General features: G+C 37.6%; 2 protein-coding genes across 9 annotated transcripts in view; one reads left to right on the plus strand and one right to left on the minus strand.

Annotated features, from left to right (window-relative positions):
- The window catches only part of AP4S1 (adaptor related protein complex 4 subunit sigma 1), a 75031-nt gene extending 72661 nt beyond the window's left edge, over nucleotides 1-2370 (minus strand). For 2 of the 6 annotated variants that reach the window (XM_036999315.2, XM_036999312.2), the window contains exon 1: nucleotides 1950-2357. The gene's annotated coding sequence lies outside the window, so the exon portion shown is untranslated. Of the gene's footprint in view, nucleotides 1-1949 lie in introns of all 6 variants that reach the window. The other 4 variants (XR_012120574.1, XM_036999313.2, XM_036999314.2 and 1 more) reach the window with 4 other exon arrangements.
- STRN3 (striatin 3) overlaps nucleotides 992-19839 on the plus strand; it is a 122079-nt gene continuing 103231 nt past the window's right edge. Inside the window, exon 1 of one of the 3 annotated variants that reach the window (XM_073211413.1) lies at nucleotides 992-1836. In XM_073211413.1, the coding sequence (XP_073067514.1) occupies nucleotides 1555-1836 (282 nt within the window). In that variant the 5' untranslated portion in view covers nucleotides 992-1554. The remainder of the gene's footprint in view (nucleotides 1837-19839) is intronic. The other 2 variants (XM_073211411.1, XM_073211412.1) reach the window with 2 other exon arrangements.

The raw sequence follows: 19839 nt of genomic DNA on the forward strand, positions 1-19839 counted from the left end.
TCTCTCTCTGTTAAACTACAAAAGCAGTAAAGCAGACATGATAAAATAAGATGTATTACTTTATCTCTTTGAAAATACACCCTGAGAGGTCATTTATATTCCAGTGGATATTTTATTGGCAGAAGAGAAGGAAAAGAGAATTAATGCAATTTTCCTGCATAGATCTAATTACTGACTGACCCTCTTTATGTTGTTAAATATTACTTTTGTCTTATTTTCAAAGTGGTTATTAGCTGTATTAACTTTTAGAATCTTACTAGTTTATTAAGGGTATTTCCTGACAACTTAAGCACATAAAAACACACAATATGGTACTACAAAGATTAATCTTGTCTTTTATGTGTCTATTACATTCTCTAAAACAACATTTAATGACCCAAGAAAACATCTTAAGCCGTTCATCTAGGATTTTAGGTTGCTTTCACGATGCTTTTATTTTCTCTTTCCATCAAGATTCTTCTACGAATGACAGTCTTTCTAAGCTTTCACTTCTACAACATCAAATTGTTAGTCTAACCAGTCTCCTTCAAAGTTACTTTTTCCCTCCATCCACCATGGCCAAGATCTAAAGTTTTTCACCCTCTTCTCGCAAGAAAAAAACGAAAACAATCGCTCCTGGTCTCCTCCCAAATCCCCAAATCACAACCCACTCCGGAGTAGGAGAAGGCAAAATGAACAAGCTGCGACGGGCGACCAGGAGCACAGAATTGGGACTATAGCCCGGCCTCGAAACGGAGATGGGGATCAGTCACCAAGTCTGGAAGGATCCGGGCTATTACCCAGAAGAGAACGTCCCCAAAGCCCCGGGAACTGACTGGTGCTGAGAAACCAGAAAAAGAGCGAGCGACAGGCAGAGAAAAGAGGCCCGACCCATTGGGACTGCCTGAAACACGGAAGGAATGCAAAAGAAACGCCAGGAATCCGGGACCGGCTGTGGGACGAGCTGGGTTAAAACTCCGATCCAAAGGCAGGCACGCCACTCTGACTTTTGGGTGAGAACGGCGCTCGGGGACTAAGACCGAGGGAAGCTAATCCCTGGGATGCCAGACTAGCTAGCTCTCAAAAGTCGGAGTTCGCAGCCCCGCTGTTCGATACCCGCGGCTAGACACCGCGCGAGTTCGAAGGAGGACCTAGGGGCGGAGCCAGAGCTCCTTCCCCGCCTCTAACGGAAACCCGCCTGCGTCCTCAGTACGCCTGCGTAGGGTGAGGCCGGACTCTAGCTGCTAGGCGTGCGGCGGCGGCGGCGTTCTCTACCCGGCATGCTGCGCGGGAGCGCCGGCCGTACGTCGACCCCCTTCCCAGCCCTGCCCCCTCTCCCCTCCGGCCGTGGCCCCCCTTCCCTAAAGTGAGTGAGTCGGGCAGATGGAGGAGGGACTGTAATGGCGGCGGCCGGCAGCTCTCTGCTCTGACCCAAGGCAGGCGTACAGCAACGACCCCCTTCCCGCCCCTCTCCCATCCGGCCTCCGCCCCGCCGCCAGCGCGGGGCCACCCTCCTCGGCTCTTCCCCCAGCCGTAGGCGTCTCGCCCTGCGCCCCGGCCGGGGCTCCACACACAATGGACGAGCTCGCCGGAGGCGGTGGTGGCGGGCCGGGGATGGCGGCCCCTCCGCGGCAGCAGCAGGGTCCTGGGGGGAATATGAGCCTTTCGCCAGCGGGGAATGGAGCGGCGGGCGGCGGGAGTCCTCCGGCTGCAGAGGGAGCGGGTCCCGCGGCAGGCCCCGAGCTGTCCCGGCCGCAACAGTACACTATCCCGGGGATTCTGCACTACATTCAACACGAGTGGGCTCGGTTCGAGATGGAGCGGGCGCACTGGGAAGTGGAGCGGGCCGAACTGCAGGTACTCCGGGGTCGGTGTGCGGGACGGCTGCGACGCCTGGGCCCCCGCCGGGGGATGGGGCAGGACTCGCCTCCGTCGGAGCCCGCGGGCGCGGGAGGCCGAGAGGAACCTACCTGTGCGTCTCGGGGGGCGGTGGTCCGGGCCGCAGCTCTGGACAGCTCTTCCGAGAGTCCCCCTCCCCCTTTTCCGCAGAAGCTTGTTCCCCAGCCCTCCCTAGCTGCGTGGTGCGGGCTTCCTTGGGGCAGCCATTTTGACTTTTAGTATGGCGACTGCGGGGGCTCCTCCAGAGGCTGCCGGCTGGGGCCTCCGGGGCTTGGGGCTGAGCTCCTCTCAGTGGGAGAGTACGGCGTGGAGCTACTGGGTGCTGAGCTTGCCCTTGTTTGTGCCTCTTGAGATGGAAAATCCGAGGAGAGGGACTGGGATGGGCATTTTCCTACCTTTCCCCGGACCACCCCCCTTTTCGATTTGGCATGTCTGGCCCCCTCCCCCGGAGTTGGTACGCACTTGCCCCTTGACAGCCACGCTTTTTTCCGGAGTTGCTACCGAGCACACCGGCTTGTGGCTGACCTGTGAAGTTCATTTCCTACCGCCAACTTTAAATACCTTCTTACCTGGTATGCTGCCTTAATTCACTTAGATTCCCATTCAGTTCTTCCTTGGTGATTGATTCATAAGCGCGTCTCTGTGTTGAGTTTCTCTGTCTAGAGTACCCTTCACCGGGCCTCTCCCTCTTCCATCCCCTTCTTTACCCATAAAAAGCTAGCCTGTGTTTTTTATGAAACAACTGAGAAAAGATGTAACATTATCTTGAAGTAAAACACACTTGTCTCAAGTTACTAACTTACGTAGAGGAAGCAATGAAATATCTGCGGAACACTTCATAATTGAGCCTGACTCAATCTTTTTTAAAGTGAAAATTTGATAGGATGGTTTACCTAACTTTTGGAAGATGTTGATAGTTTTGGGGTTCGTGTCTTGAATTTCAGAATGGCTTATGTTTTTAAAAGGATTGTTCAACTCTTTTGGGTATTTATGCTTATTTTAAAATCCCTTTTCAGGGCAAATTAAGGCTTAGAAGAAAAAAACATGTCCAGATAGTGTTGCACCTGTTCTTCAGACTGATATATTTTTAGAATGTAAGCAGTATTGTTCACTGACATGTAACATATGCCAACAGTGAATAGCTAGGAAAATGTAATGTTGGAAGGAGGAAGATGGGTTAAGTTAGAAAAGGTGTCCTCAAATACATATTCCTTAATTTGATTTTGAACTAGTAAACTTGACGCTACAAAGTAGGTGAAGCTAAACTTTTTAAAAAAGTAATAATACTTAATGTATTTTAACACTTTATCAGGTCTTGAAAAAAATTATTATAAATACCTGTTAGTCAATTCAGTCTTGTAGAATTGTGCTTTGATATACTCTTGGGTTTTTAAAAATATAACTTTCTAAAAGCTTAAGTCAGAATTGTCTGTATCTCTTAACTTGTGTATAGTCTGCTTTAGAGTATCTGGGGTTTAGAGAGTTCCGTTAATACACAACTTTTTACTGCACGATGTCGGTAACTTAATATTCTTTCGCGAGTGACAATGGTAAGGCATAAATTTTTTTAAATCGTATTTACAGATCATTTGAGGCTTGAGTTCACTAAATAACCTCACCAGTACCTGATACAGTGTTTATGGTCCTTGTACTGTTGTAGGAAAGCTTGGATTTTAGTACTTTTCAAGTTAGCAGTTGCATTAAGTCATTCATAAGTGTCACTGATGTAAATAGTTGAGAAACTGTCTTATGTCTAAATTAGCAAAGTCTATACATTAATGAGGTCTCTGTTATCTACCGTAGCCTCTTGCTTTATTTTCTAGTTCTTCTCTTGATAGGAACATAAAAGTCCGAGGGAAGATGCCTTTGCTTGCTCTCCAGTGAGTCTGTTGACATATTCTGGTATAGCCATTCTAAGTGTTTTTTGTTAAAGGCTCATACTGAAGAAGTTCTGCAGTTTAAAACAGTTTTTTTCCTAAGGATTTTCGTTATTTCATGCTGATTCTTTTTGAATAAGATGTTCATGTTCATGATTGTGTTTGTGTTTTTTTCTGTATATATTTCTCTAAAGTGATTTATTGGGTTACTTAATAGGGTTTCAGGTTTGCTTCTGGAATACTGAATTTGCTTTAGGTGCCTTCAGTCTTTACTATGATCGCTTGTGAGATGAAGGTTTTAAAATGTATGTGTTGGATTAAAAAGTTCATTGGGAAGTTTTAACTGTAAGCTTAAATTTATTTTTAAGAAAGATAATAAGGCAGGTTACATATTGTATACAGTCTCGAGTCACTGTTCATCTACACAGTATTAAAGTGTACATTATTAAAACTTAAGTAATGACTGAAGAGGCTAAGGTATACCTAATTTTGATGTAACATTTCAATATGGAATCATATTTCCCTTGGCTTTAGAAAGGATTTTAGATTGGAGTTTTGCAGTATGTAGTTCTATTCTGCGTAAAAGGATTTTGAGGTTAAAGTTTGTCTTAGAAACTTGGAACTAAACCAAAGGATCAAGTCTTAAAGCTCTTTCATCTTTGTGATGGTTCCTTACCTTGGACTCAGGTAAAGGTTTGTTAGTAAGTCTCTAGGACAATGATTCCTAACTCAGAGTGCTAATTAGACTCACTTGTAAAACTTTAAAAATACGCAGTCTCCTGCTAAATCCTCCAGAGATTGATTGATTTAGTCTAGGAACTGGAAAAAAAAATGGAATGTTTGTGGAATTTGGGCAATTCGTGTTATGTAAAAATTATAACTGTTTAATCAGCACTACAACCATAGGAGGTTAGGTGTTCCTGTTTTACAGATGAGAAGACAAACAGGCTAAAATAACTGCCAAGGTCACCCAGTTATAAAGTATAGCAGCTGAGATTTGAACCCAGGTTTGTTCGAATCCAAAGCCTGTGGTCTTATTACCTCCCACTCTCACTCTTGTAACTGTTGTGTTACCTGGTTGTCTTAGCATTTTTTATAGGAAAGGGATCTTGTAATTTTTTTTCTACCATTATGTGTCATACACTACTTCAGTACATTTCAATAAAGTTTTATTGAGCCCTCATGACATGCCAGGTCTAGTTTATGTGTATTGTAAATATGTTCTTATATTTTTCTCTCTAGTTAGTATATAATAAATGCACTTATGGTATATAAGGTTGGCACAATTGGTTTCTTTTGTTCTTGGGATTTTTTTTTTTTTGAAAGTAGAATACTGGGGCCCAGAGGTTAAGTAATTGCCTAAGATCATGCAACTAGGAGGCAGCAGAGTGGGGATTTAAACCTGGACAGGCTGCCTCTAGAGGTCTGCCTGAACTGCTACCAATTTGGCTTTCAGATGTTTCAGGCATATTTCTAACTTTTCTGTATGTCCATTATTCAGTTCATTTCAAATGCCTGCCTTCCCCCTCTCCTCCAAAAGACCCTTAATTTGCTTATTCTTCTTTATTCTCCCTGTATTTGTTAAATCTTTAAGTTTTATTGATTCTAGTTTAATTATTCAGTGAATATATTTGAGTGCTACTTTGTGCTACGTGCTGGGTATATAAGGTGTGAAACAAGGATCTTGCCCTCACAGAACTTGTACTCTAGAATAATAAAATGTGATAAACCAGAAATTATCAGGATGCTGAGAAGAAAAATGGTGATAGGAAACCTATGTAAATAATGGGCCTTCAGATAGCTGATATTTACTGAGCAATTTTTTTTAATTTCGATATTGTTAATGTACAATTACTTGAACAACATTATGGTTACTAGACTCCCCCTATTATCAAGTCCCCCCCACATACCCCATTACAGTCACTGTCCATCAGGGTAGTAAGATGCTGTAGAATCATTGCTTGTCTTCTCTGTATATACTACATTTCCCATGTCGTCTCCCCGCCCTCCCCGCTACATTATGTGTGCTAATCGTAATGCCCCATTTTCCCCCTTATCCCTCCCTTCCCACCCATCCTCCCCAGTTCCTTTCCCTTTGGTAACTGTTAGTCCATTTTGGGTTCTGTGAGTCTGCTGCTGTTTTGTTCCTTCAGTTTTCCTTTGTTTTTGTACTCCACAGATGATCATTTCATACTTGTCTTTCTCTGCCTGGCTTATTTCACTGAGCATAATACTCTGTAGCTCCATCCATGTTGTTGGAAATGGTAGGATTTGTATTTTTTTTTAAATTTGTATTTGTATTTGAATATTATTTGCTGAATAATATTCCATTGTGTATATGTACCACATCTTCTTTATCCATTCATCTACTGATGGACACTTAGGTTGCTTCCATTTCTTGGCTATTGTAAATAGTGCTGCGATAAACATAGGGGTGCATCTGTCTTTTTCAAACTGGGCTGCTGCATTCTTAGGGTAAATTCCTAAAAGTGGAATTCCTGGGTCAAATGGTATTTCTTTTTTGAGCTTTTTGAGGAACCTCCATGCTGTTTTCCACAATGGTTGAACTAGTTTACATTCCCACCAGCAGTGTAGGAGGGTTCTCCTTTCTCCACATCCTCGCCAACATTTGTTGTTGTTTGTCTTTTGGATGTTGGTCACCCTAACTGGTGTGAGGTGGTATCTCATTGTGGTTTTAATTTGCATTTACTGAGCAATTTATATGTAAAGAATTATTTTAAGTTCTTAGTACATGACATATTTAATTCTCACAAAGCCCCTAGGGAATAAGTACACTTTTAGATCTGAAGTATGAATACATAGTACTAAGTATTCCAATTGGAAGGAACAGCATTAGCAGAGTTCTAAAGCAGGAAAGAGCTTTGTTGAAAGTTTGTGAACTGGACTATAGTGATTCAAAGGGCTATCTAATAAAGCCTGAGTATCCTAAAATACATTTTAATTCAATGATTATTAATTTGGGGGGATTTTAATTTTCCTTTGTGTAATAAAAGCTATGGAGCTTCTTACAGTTTAAAAAAGGTAAGGGGGATGGTGAGTAAAAAATTTTGCCTACAATGTCCATGAAGCCTAACCACTAACATAAGGAAATAACCACGATTCAGTCTTTGTTTTACATTTCTTTACTACCACTTAGTTCAGTGTGCTCCTTTTCCTAAATTCTCTGGAGTATCTCCTCTAACAGTTTCCCTCCATCTACACCCCTTTTTTTAACAATTTATTCTCTATGTTATAAATGTGATTGGTTGTATTATGTATACCCTTGTTTTAAATGTTTATTATGGAGATTTTTAAACATACAAAAATAATATAGTATCTGTGACCTGCCACAAACTTGTCACTCATCTTAAACAGTAACAACTCATGACCAGTCTTAATTTGCTTATACAATTATCCACTCCTCCCCATCCCATATTATTCTGAAGCAAATCCCAGAATCAATTTCAACCGTGAATATTTTGGTATATATCTAAAGAGTAAGGACTTTAAAAGACAACTACAGTTCCATTATTGTACTTGTGTACCACATTGCTAAGAAAAATGAACACTTCCTTAGTACTATCAAATAGCCACTGTTCAGGTCAGTGGATTTCCAGTTTTCTAAGTTACATCAGAATAGTTTGTTTAAAACTAGATGCAAATACTTACACTGATGGACACTGACTGCATTGGGGTATGGGTGGGGACTTGATAATATGGGTAACTGTAGTAACCACATTGTTTTTCATGTGAAACCTTCATAAGAGTGTATATCAATCATACCTTAATAAAAATAAGTAAAAAAAAAAAACTGGATGCAAATAACTCATTGTGATTGGAACCCTCTTTACCTTTCCTTTCCATTTTTTGTTGAATAAGTCAGCTCTTTGGTCTTATGATTGTTCCCAGAGTCTGTGTTTTGCTGAGTGCTTCTCTATAGTATAGCTTAATGTATTGTGTTGGCCTGTTTGTTTTCCCCAGATCTTGGTTATTTGATTGGTTGGATCTAGGGGCTTGATTAGAATTGGTTTATTTTCTTTTTGGGGGGAGGGGAGGCAGAGGGCAAGCCTACTTTACAGGTGGTGGTGAGGTCTTCTGTCAGAAGGTACACAATGGTTGGTTGTCTTGTGGTATTAGCAGTTGCTGATGGTAGTACTTAGGAACGTTCATTAGAGCTACCCTTAGTTTTTAAAAAATTTGTCAAGACATTGAGAAATAATTCACGTAACAAAGTTCACCTCTTTAAAGTATACATTCCTGTGGTTTAGTATATTAGCTATGTTGCATAATTGTCATCGCTAATTTCAGAACCTTTTCATTACACTACAAAGGAACCCTGCATCTGTCAGTCCCAGTTCCCCCCATTCTTTGGCAGCTTCTACTTTTTAGGTCTGTGACATAGAAAGGATAATCTACTTTCTGTCTCTATATGGGTTGCCTATTCTGCACATTTCATATAAGTGGAATCATACAATATGTGGCTTTTTGTGACTGCTTTCACTGCTGCTGATGTTTTCATGGTCAAATCTATGCTGTAGCATGTATCAGTACTTTATTCCCTTTATGGTTGAATAATATTCTGTTATATGGGTGTACTATTTTCTGCTGTCCATCAGTTGGTAGACATGAATAATGCTGTTAACATATGTTATGTGCACAAGTTTTTGTGTGAACATATATATACAGTTCTCCTGGTTATATACCTTATATACCTATGAGTGGATTGCTGAGGCATGTTGAGCTTTTGAGGAAATATGTGTTAAAGTTTTTGAACTGTTCAAACTTTTCCAAAGTGACTCTACAGTTTTATTTTTTTTGGAAAGATACTTTAATTTTTTTTTTTACAAAATGCCTTCACCTTGAATTTAATTTTCATCTAACTCTAAACTGTGTTTTCTCCTGTCTTCTCTCTTTCTCTCTCTCATAGACTATTTTTTAAAGCTGTTTTAAATTTATAGTAAAATTGACCAGGTAGTTCCCACATAACACCTCCCATGTCAAAGCCTTCCCCACCATCAACAGCTCCACCAGCTTGGAATACTTGTTTCAGTTGGTAAACCAAGGTTGGCCCATCATTATTAACCATAGTCCATAGTTTATACTAGTATTCTCTTTATCTTGTGCATTCTTTGGATTTTGACAGATTTATAATCTGTATCCACCTTTATAGTGTACAGATTAGTTTTACTGTTCTGAAAATCCCCTGTGCTCCACCTAGTCCTTCCTCCCACCCCCACAAACTCCTGGGAACTATTGCTTTTTTTTCCTTTTCTTCCCCAGAAGGTCATATAATAGGAATCATATAGTATGTGGTCTTATTCAGACTGGCTTCTTTCACTTAGTAATGTGCATTTAATGTCTTTTGTGGCTTAATAGAGCATTTCCTTTTAGTGCTGAATAACATTGCATTGTATGTACATATCACAGTTTGCCCATTCACCTATTGAAGGACATCTTCATTACTTCTGAGTTGAGGTAATTAGGAGCAAACATCCATGTGCAGGTTTTTGTGTGGACACAACTTTTCAAGTAATTTAGGTAAATACCAAAGAGCTCCCTTACTGGGTTGTATGATAAGAGTATGTATCATTTTGGAAACTTCCAGTCTTCTAGAGGGGTGGTACCTCTTTGGATTCCTGACAGCAATGAATGAGTGTTCTTGTTGCTCCACATCCTTGACAGCATTTGATGATGTCAGTGTTTTGGATTTTAGCCATTCTGATAGGTGTGTAGTAGATCACGCTTTAATTTGTAATTCCCTAATGACATGCAATGTTGAGCATCTTTTCACATGCTTATCTGCCATCTACATGGTGAAGTGTCTGTCAGATCTTTTGCCTATTTGAAAATTGTATTCTCTGTTCTCCCTCCTGACATTTACTTCTTGGGTGGAATGATGTCAGACACTGTTTCCTGTCGTTTATGAGTAATTGTTAAGTAAATGGCAGCCACATTATTACTTGTAACACTTATTAAATATTTACCTTAAAAGGTTCTTTGGTGGCTTCATCTAAAGGAATGACTAAAAAACTGTATTTATTAGAGAGTGAGACCTCCCAAACCTAGTTAATAATCGTTACCACCTGGGATTCTTTAAAAATACAGATTTCCAGATTCTATCCCTGGTCATTGTGATTTCATAGTCTGAGGTAGAATCTGTGTTTCAAAAGTGTATACCAGGTGATTCTGATTATCAACCAGGTTTGGGAACTTTCATGGTCAAGGCTCTTAGTGATGGTGTAGTCCATTCCTCCAACCTGTTTCCTTTCAGCATCCCCATTCTTCTCTTGGTATTTTAAGCTTTAGCAATGTATCACTCCCTTCTCTGCACTCACAATAGCTTATACTGTGTATATGTATGTTGTTGCTCTTTTATTTTTTATTGTTTTCAATACATTGAAGCCACTTAACAGGAACTTTCTGGGTTTCCATATGCTATGAATTTTCATTGAATCCCATTGAAACACACTGTAGTGTTTGGTTACATAGATGAAAGCATTACATGTCCATAAAAAGAACTGTTAATAACAACACTTGTTGACATTTAATGGGTCTTGGGAATCATTCTGATTTCCATATTATCCCTAAATCATAGGTACAATTATTTCCATTTTAGAGAGAAGGAAACATGGATAACATTAAATAACTTGCTCAACATAAAACCATAAGTAATGAGGCCAGAAGCTGTTGAGTTTCTTTTGACCAGTAAGTTATTGCTATCTTAAGATAATACTAGTACCTGGTGTTAATTGGGTAAAGAATTGTAAATAACCAAAGGGTAGGCTAAATATGACAAGATTAAAAAGACTGTAACTGAAATAATTATAAATATGTGGTGAAATTTTGAAACATCTTTAGATAGACTTTTTAAAGATTTTAGAAAATGTTAATTAAAACTTTTTCAAATTCTTTATTTTATTGTTTGAATAGGTAGCACGTGGTTCAAAATTAAATCTTGCACTTCCCATAAACATGTTCACCCTTAGACTCACATTACTAACTACTTTTATCAGTACCATATATATATATCCCTCCAGTGTTTCTTTGTGCAGATACGTATAAGCAAATATACGCTATGTACCCTATTTTTCACTTTACTTTTCCATTATCATTTCTTGGAGATCATTCTGAACCTGTTGATAAAGAGCATGCTAACTTTTTCTCACAGCTGCATAGTATTCTAATGTGGATGAGCTATAGTGGATAGTTGCATTAAGTTTTCACAAAACATTTATAACTGTGTTCTTTATTTAAAAACCAGCCTTGCTGTCTCAAAATAAACTATTGTATTGCTTTTTTGCTTTGTTAGAGTTGGTATTAGTAGTTGTAAAACAATTTTAAGTTTTGTGTAATGCTTTTTTATTTTATGACTTGCGTTTAAATCTGGATTTAAATGAGGGATTACAAGTGCTGCTTTGAAAGCTGTTAGCTGGACTTGGCTCCATTACAACAGTAAGTCTGTTGCTGGTATTTTGGCAAAGAAAGGAGTGAGAAAGACAAATAAAAACACGAAATAGAATAAAAGGGGTGGGGTAGCTAGGAAGAGGAATAAAGACAATATAGAGAAACCAATGGACGAGTGTAATGAAATGCCTCTAATAGTTGTGTCAGATAATGATTTTAGAGTGTCCTGGACTAACATTTGTTCTGTTGCTTTTTTCTAGAGCTTTAAAAAGTGGACCAGACTTCATAAGCTCATTTAATGTAATTTTTTATTTTAAACATACTTGTTTATTGTCTATTTCCCCTTTAAGATATTGATTGTAAACTTACTGAGAGGAGGGACCTATCTTTTTTTTCTAAACTCCTGTATACCCAATGTGACAGTAAAGGGCCTGCCACATCTAAGTGTTTGCTAAGTATTTGTTGAATCAGTGAAGTTACTGAGGACATTGCATTAAAGTGTTAGATATAAGCTGAATTGTGATTTTTGTAGTAAATAGGGAAAAAAATCCACAGGATGGAGAAAACATGCTAATAGTAATTACTAATATCAGTAGTAAAGTACTCTTCCCTTAGTCCCTCATTTGATACTATAATTAAACCAGACTTATTACAAAAAATTTGTTTCCTTCTCTCCCTCCTGGGAAAAGGAGTATAAGATAAATCACCATTTCAGTTAAAATGAATCTCTGCTTGGAATTAATGCACTGGGGTGATGGGTACTCTTCCCCCTAAAATAATAATGCTTTTTATAAAGATATTTAATAACTGGGCAATGCTGATGGTAAAATAGAAGTAAAAGCAGAGTTCTAAAAAATGTGCTAGATCAGCTATATTAAAAAATACATTGAAAAAGACTATTAGTATTTAAAATAGCTTTGATTTTTGTGTGATGGGATTACTGGCAACTTTTTGTTTTCCTTATTTAAAAAAAAAGTTACCCAGCAAACATTATTATAATGTAGATATTTTCTGTTATTAAAATTGATGTTTCAGAAATGGATTCTTTACGCATATGTATTAAAAATATAGTTGTTAAAAAATGCTTTATCATAAAATAGCAAGTTGAATTTCTTAGTACTTTTATTACGTTTATCTTTACTTTTTTTTATACTGATTTCTCTAAAAATTGTCAAATACCCTCTTACTTATTAAGATGATGTTTTAAAATTTTTTGTGGTTTCATTTAGTTTTTAATTATTTTGTAAGTTTTTATTAGTTTTTAATGTCTTACTGTTAAAGTAATAAATTTATATGAAAATTAAGCTGCTTTTTTTATATAAAAAAGTGGTAACTTTTTTATTTTTATTTTCATTTTGGTATCATTAGTGTACAATTACATGAGCAACATTATGGTTACTAGACTCCCCGTATTATCAAGTCCCCACCACATACCCCATTACAGTCACTGTCCATCAGCAGTGACTTTTTTTGTAATCTTAATCTTCCAGGAACAACACTGCTTTTTCAGAACTTTTTCTATGCATATAAAGCAGTGATTCTTAGTAGAGGGTAGTTTTGCTTTCATGGTACATTTGGCAGTATCTGGAGATATATTGATTATCACAGCCAGAGTGGGGGGTGCTACTGACATCTAGTGGATAGAGGTCAGGTATACTGCTAAACATGCACAGGACAGTACCCATCTCCACATAAATAGTTCAGTCCAAAATGTCTATGGTGCTTAAGTTAGAAAACCTGGTACAACTATCTATGTGTATGTATTTATATAAATCATCTTATATTGATTCATGTCTAATTGTAGAAAAATGCCTGGCAGTAGTAAATAATTATTCAATGGCTGTATTAATAAAAAGCAGCTCGTACTATATTTTACTGTTCCATTTCAACATACATAAATCTCATTTTTAACACTCTTTGAGAGTGTTATATTTATGAAATACTATTATTTCTCAAATAGTAACGAAAAAACACATACTCAAATACTAGATTGCTTATGGCCAAAATAGCTTATCCCATAACCTTCCAGTCTCTGTAATCCAGCTTTCCAGAGCACCACTTTCAACCCTTTCTTCTGATATTTATTTACTTCCTTACTTAAAAAAAAAACAGAACTGTAAAACTATTACTTCTCTTAGGCAATATTAAATTACCTGTTTACTTCCTGCTATGATAGTACAGTATTTAGCACACGTCTTACATTTCCTGTCACCACATTCTAATATAGGCTAATAAAATCAGTTAAATCATTAGATTTTACATTATTATGATCATGTAAATAATTTGTGAGTTAAGTATGTTGTGATTGCTTTTCCTTTTTGGCACATTTTTTGTTTTTCTTGGAGTTCCTCCCCCTCCCCCTCACCGACTTTTTTTTTCTACTTGCGTATTTTTCTATGTATCTATTGTTATTTTTACAAAAGGACTTACAAATCTTACTTATACCTCTTGTGTAGAAAGAGAGGAGTGGGGAGGACTTGTCCAAAAGCTGTCAGTTCCCATGCTCTGATCTAGACTTGTTTTTAAAACTTACTGTAGAAGGAAGGGGAAAACATATGGCGAAGTAGGAAGCAAGGTGGGAACCTCTCATATACCTACCAAGGAATCAACTACAGCAAACACAGCTAACCCTGAAAATGACCTGAAGACTGCAGAACAGATCACATAGAAGAGAACATACAGAGAAGGGTAAAGTGGCAAACCCATGACTGATCCTTATCCTATCTCATGAGTGGAAGGGAGAGGAATGTCACAGGATGGGGATAAGCACTCAGGAACTCTGTACATCTGGCCCTGGACATCTGCGCTGTTCACATGAGTCCACATTTCATTGGTTTTGTTGATTAGTGCGGCTGGACACCAGGGAGAGTTTGGAGCATTTGGAGGATGAGACTCCCTGCTTGTGGAGGACAGGCATGCTCTGTCAGTTGCACTGAGACCTGCAACAGAGGTGGCAGTTGGAAAGATTTACCAACGGCAGGAGGGATACCAGAGGGGCAAGGATTGGATGGAGCTCTCTCCACAGGAGAAAGGGTGGGTGGACTATGCTTCGCCAGCACTCCCTCGGCCAAAAAGTTGGGCACTTGGGAGTGCCAAATGCTCTGTCTGCTTCCACACTGGCAGCTCCCTGTGCGCTAGCCCACTGGTAGACAGAGGGAGGCTTTCCCAATTGGGGGACGGAAATAGAAACCCAAGTCCTGGAAGCATTGAGAGCCCCTAAAAAAAAGAAACCCCAGGAAACATTAAGATACATAATTAAAGTAAAAATGATCAAAAATAAGGGAAGGGTATTGAAAGCAGCCAGAGAAAAAAGATTACTTATAAGGGAAACCCCATCAGACTATCAGCAGACTTCTCAGCAGAAACTTAACAGGCCAGAAGGGCATGGCATGAAATATTATTTAATGTATTGAAACAGAAGGGCCTTCAACCAAGAACCCTGTACTCAGCAAGATTATCATTCAGATTTGAGGGCTTGAAAGAGATTAAAAATTTTTCAGGTGAATGAAGGCTGAAGGAATTTACAACTACTAAACTAGTATTACAGGATATGTTAAAGGGACTTTTGTAGATCGAAATGTTCTTAAACCTAAATAAGTTTCACCCGTGAAAATAAACCCACAGTGAAGGTGATAGACCAATTACTTACCAAGCAAGTACAAAATTAAAACAAAAAAAAATAGTAGTAAAAACAACAATATACAAAATAAAAGATACATAAAAAATGAAGATTATGACATCTACTACATAAAGTGTGGAAGAGAAAGAATAAAAAATACTTTTAGACTTTTAGATTGTGTTTAAAATAGAGTAGTCATCAACAATGTAGACTGTTACATAGTTAGGAAGTCATCCTTGAACTTTATGTGAACCACAAACCTAAAAACTATAAATGATATACAAGAAATTTAAGAAAAATCCAATCACAACAATAAAGAAAGCCATCAAAGAGCAAGAGAAGAGTATAAGAGAGGAAGGAAGAACATAGAGGAACTCAAAACAAAACAATAAAATGGCAGTGTATACCTATCAAAAATTACCTTTAATGTAAATGGACTAAATGCACCATTTAAAAGACATACAGTAGCAGAATGGATAGAGAAATGAGCCATCTATATGCTGCCTACAATAGACTCATTTCAGACCCAAAGGCATACACAGACTGAATGTGAAGGGATGGAAAAAGATACTATGTGCAAATAATAGGGAGAAAAAAGCAGGAGTAGCAGTACTTATATCAGACAAAATTAACTTCAAAACAAACTAACAAGACAGGACATTACATAATGATGAGGGAATCAGTCCAACAAGAGGATATAACCATTATAAACATCTATGCACCCCACATAGGAGCACCTAAATATGTAAAACAAATAGTAACAAAATTAAGGGGGGAAATAGACTGGATCTCATTGATATTAGGAGACTTTAATGCACTACATTCATCAATACATCAACCAGACAAAATAAACAAGGACCGAACAACACATTATATTAGATGGACTTAACAGATATCTACAGAACATTTCACCCAAAAGCAGCAGGACACATTTTTCTCAAGTGTGCATGGATGTCCAGAATAGATCACATAGTAGGATACAAAGGGAGCCTCAATTAAATTTAAAATTCTTGAAATTGTATCAAGCATCTTTTCAGATCACAATGGTATGAAACTAGACATAAAATTACATAAAACAAGCCCACAAACACATGGAGGCTGAACAACATGCTTCTAAATAATCAATGAACAAACCAAAATAAATTAAGCAATACATGAAGACAAGTGAAAACAAAAATACAACAGCCCAAAATCTGTGGGACACTGCAAAGGTAGCTCTAAGAGAAAAGTACATAGCAATAGAGACCGACCTTAAAAAAAACAAGAACAAAAACACTAAACTCACAGTTTTAGTTAGAAACTAGAAAAAGAATGAAACCTAAAGTGAGTAAAAGGAGGGACATAATAAAGATCAGAGCAGAAATAGAGAAAGAATAGGAAAAAAGTCAATGAAACCAAGAAGTGGGCCTTTGAGAAGATAAACTTAATGGACAAAACACCTAGTCAGACATACCAATAAAAAAAAAAGGATACAAATAAAATCAGAAACAAAAGGAATAGGTACATAGGACACCGCAGAAATGCAAAGAATTATTAGAGAATTGTATGAAAAATTTATGCCAATAAGTTGGACAACCTAGAAAAAATGGACTCTAGAAAAATATAATCTTCCAAGAATGACCCAGGAAAAACAGAAACTGAACAGAACAAATACCAGTAACAAAATTGAATTGATAAACAAGCTCCCAACAAACACAAGTCCAGCCAGTACCAGATGGCTTCACAAATGAATTCTACCAAATATATAAAGGAGTTATACTCATCTTTCTTAAAGTATTCCAAAATGTAGATGAGGGAATACTTCCAAACTCACTCTATGAGGTCAGCATACCAAGACCAGACAGAGATACTACAAAGAAAGAAAATCATAGACCAGTATGCCTGATAAACATAGGTGGAAACATCAACAAGATACTAGGAAATCAAATTCAAAGGTACATTGAAAGGATCATCCATCATGACCAAGTGAGATTTATCCCAGGGATGCAAGATTGATAAGTATTCATAAATCAACATCATACACCATGTTAACAAAAAGGATAAAAACCACATGATCATCTCAATAGATGCTGATGCTGGGAAAGCATCCGACAAAATTCAACATCCATTCATGATGAAAACAAAATGGGTATAGAGGGAACATACGTCAACATAAGAGAGGCCACATACAACAAACCCACAGCCAACGTCATAATGGCAAAAAGCTAAAAGCTTTTCCTTCAAGATCAGGAACAAGACAAGGATGTCTACTCTCACTACTTTTATTCAGCATAGTACTAGAGGTCCTAGCCACAGCAAGCAGACAACACAAAGAAATAAAAGGCATCCAGATTGGTGAGGAAGAAGTTAAGCTGTCACTGTTTGCAGATGACATGATATTACACATAGAAAACCCTAAAGACTCCACCAAAAGGCTATTAGAACTAAAACTGCATTCAACACAGTTGCAGGACACAAAATTAATACACAGGAATCTATTGGATTCCTATATACTAACAAGAAAGAGAAATCAGGGAAACAATTCCATTTACAAATTGCACCAAAAAGTATAAAATAACTATGAATAAACCTAATCAAAGAGGTGGAAGACCTGTACCCTGAAAGCTCTTAGACACTCATGAAATTAAAGAAGACCTAAGTAAATGGAAATCTATCCCATGCCCATGGATAGGAAGAACTAATATTGTGAGAATGGCCATCCTGCCCAAAGCAATTTACAGATTCAGTGCAATCCCTATTGAAATACTGGGGGCATTTTAAAGTGAGCTAAAGCAAATAATTCTAAAATTCATATGGAACCACAAAAAATCCTGAATAACTAAAGCAATCCTGAGAAAGAAGAACAAAGCTGGGAGTATTATGCTCCCTGACTTAAAGCTATGCTGTAAAGCTACAGTAGTGAAAACAGTATGGTACTGGCAGAAGAACAGACCCATATGGAACAGAATAGTGAACCCAGATACAAACCTATGCATACATGGTCAATTAATGTATGATAAAGGAACCATGAGTACACAATGGGGAAAATACAGTCTCTTTAGTAACTGGGGTTGGGAAAACTGGACAGACTACATGTAAGAGAATGATGATTACTGCCTAACCCTATACACAAAAATAAACTTGAAATGGATCAAAGACCTAAATGTAGAACATCTACCCATAAAACTTAGAAGAAAACATAGGCAAAAGTCTCTTTGCGGAACTACATCAAACTAATAAGCTTTTGTACATCAAAGGACACCAACAGAACAAAAAAGGCAACCTGCAGTATGGGAGAATATGTTTGTAAATGATTTATCTGATAAGGGGTTAACTTCCAAAGTATATAAAGAACTCATACACCTCAGCACCAAAAAATAACCCAATTAAAAAATGGGCAGAGGACCTGAACATTTTTCCAAGGAAGAAATACAGATGGCCAGTAGACATATGAAAAGTTGCTACTCATTGCTAATCATCAGGTAAATTCAAATCAAAACTAGAGTGAGTTACCACATTATACCAGTTAGAATGGCCATTATCCAAAAGACAATAGCAAGTGTTGGAAAGAATGTGGAGTAATTGGAACCCTCCTACACTGCTGGTGGGAATGTAAATTGTGCATCCATGGTAGAAAGCATTATTGAGGTTCCTCAAAAAACTAAATATAGATATACTATATGACCTAATAATTCCTGTTGCTAGGAATTTACCTGAAGAAAACAAAATCTCATTTGAAAAGATACGTGTACCCCTGTGTTTATTGCCTCATTATTTACAATAGCCAAGGCATGGAAGCAACCTAAGTGTCCATCAAGAGATGAATGGATCAAGAAGATGTGATACATAATACACAATGGGATATTATTCAGCAAAACAAAACGAAAATAAAATTCTGCATTTGCAACAACATGGATGGACCTAGTGGGTATTATGCTAAGTGAAATAAGCCAGGTGGAGATGGACAAATACCATATGCTTTCACTTATTTGTGGAATATAAAAATAAAATGAACAAAACAGCAGTAGACTCATAGACAGTGAGAAGTGACTGGTAGTTACCATGGGAGAAGGATTGTGGTGGATGAGAGGGAAAGGTGAGGGGGATAAAAGGGCATGAAAATTCTCAATCATAAGTTGGTCACAAGGATGGTAGTACAGCATGGAGAATATATCCAATGATTCTGTGATATCTTTTCTATGTTGACAGATAACTGCACTAGTGGAGGATGAGGATTTAGTAATATGGTTAACTGTTGAACCACTGTGTTTAATGCCTGAAACTGATATGAGATTGTATATCAATACTTCAATTTAAAAAAAACTTGCAGAATAATTATTCTGAAACTACAGTCTGCTGTTCTCAACCCCCATTTTGTTTACTGGATTCCATTCCACCTCCTTACTTGGCTTATTCCTTTGTTTTGCTAAAATATGTTATCTGTTTCTTGAGAAAAGATGGATAGGAAGTAAATTTTAGGGACTGGTATCTTTTTAAAATGTCTGTATTTTTCTGTTCAATAGATGATGGACCTGCTTATGTAAAATTTTCTTCTGTCTCTTGTTTTTCTTCTCTTTTTGGTCTGTGTGCTAAGATACTTTCTCAACTATATTTTTCAATTCTATTATCTTAAATTTTTAAAAGCATTTTCTTTCAGTGGAGTTGTCATCGAAGTTTTCTTTCCCTGAATTGTTGGTTTCCTCAGAAGTTTTTATTCTTTTGATTCTTATCTTTCTTAAATATTAGTGACCACTGAGTATGTGTTCATATTAAAAATGAGGTACTATAATGCTGGATGGTAGCAGTGAGTTTTTTCTTAAGTCTTTGTTTATAATTGTTTCTCTGAGCTTATAATTCTCTGAGATCTCTAGATAACTTCCTATGTAGACTTCTGTTGGTCTCAAGTGTCCATTGTTGTAATTTTAAAAAATTCTAGCTATATAGAAAGTTTATTGTTCTTTGCTAAATATTGTTTGGTGCCTACCTGCAGGGTGATAATCTCATCTCTGTTGAACCTTATGGAATGTGGTTTTCTTCAGGTCTACTGTCCTTTCCTGAATTTTCTTATATATCTTCCAGCAG

The sequence above is a fragment of the Manis javanica genome, chromosome 8, assembly GCF_040802235.1.
Source record: "Manis javanica isolate MJ-LG chromosome 8, MJ_LKY, whole genome shotgun sequence".
Lineage (NCBI taxonomy): Eukaryota > Metazoa > Chordata > Mammalia > Pholidota > Manidae > Manis > Manis javanica.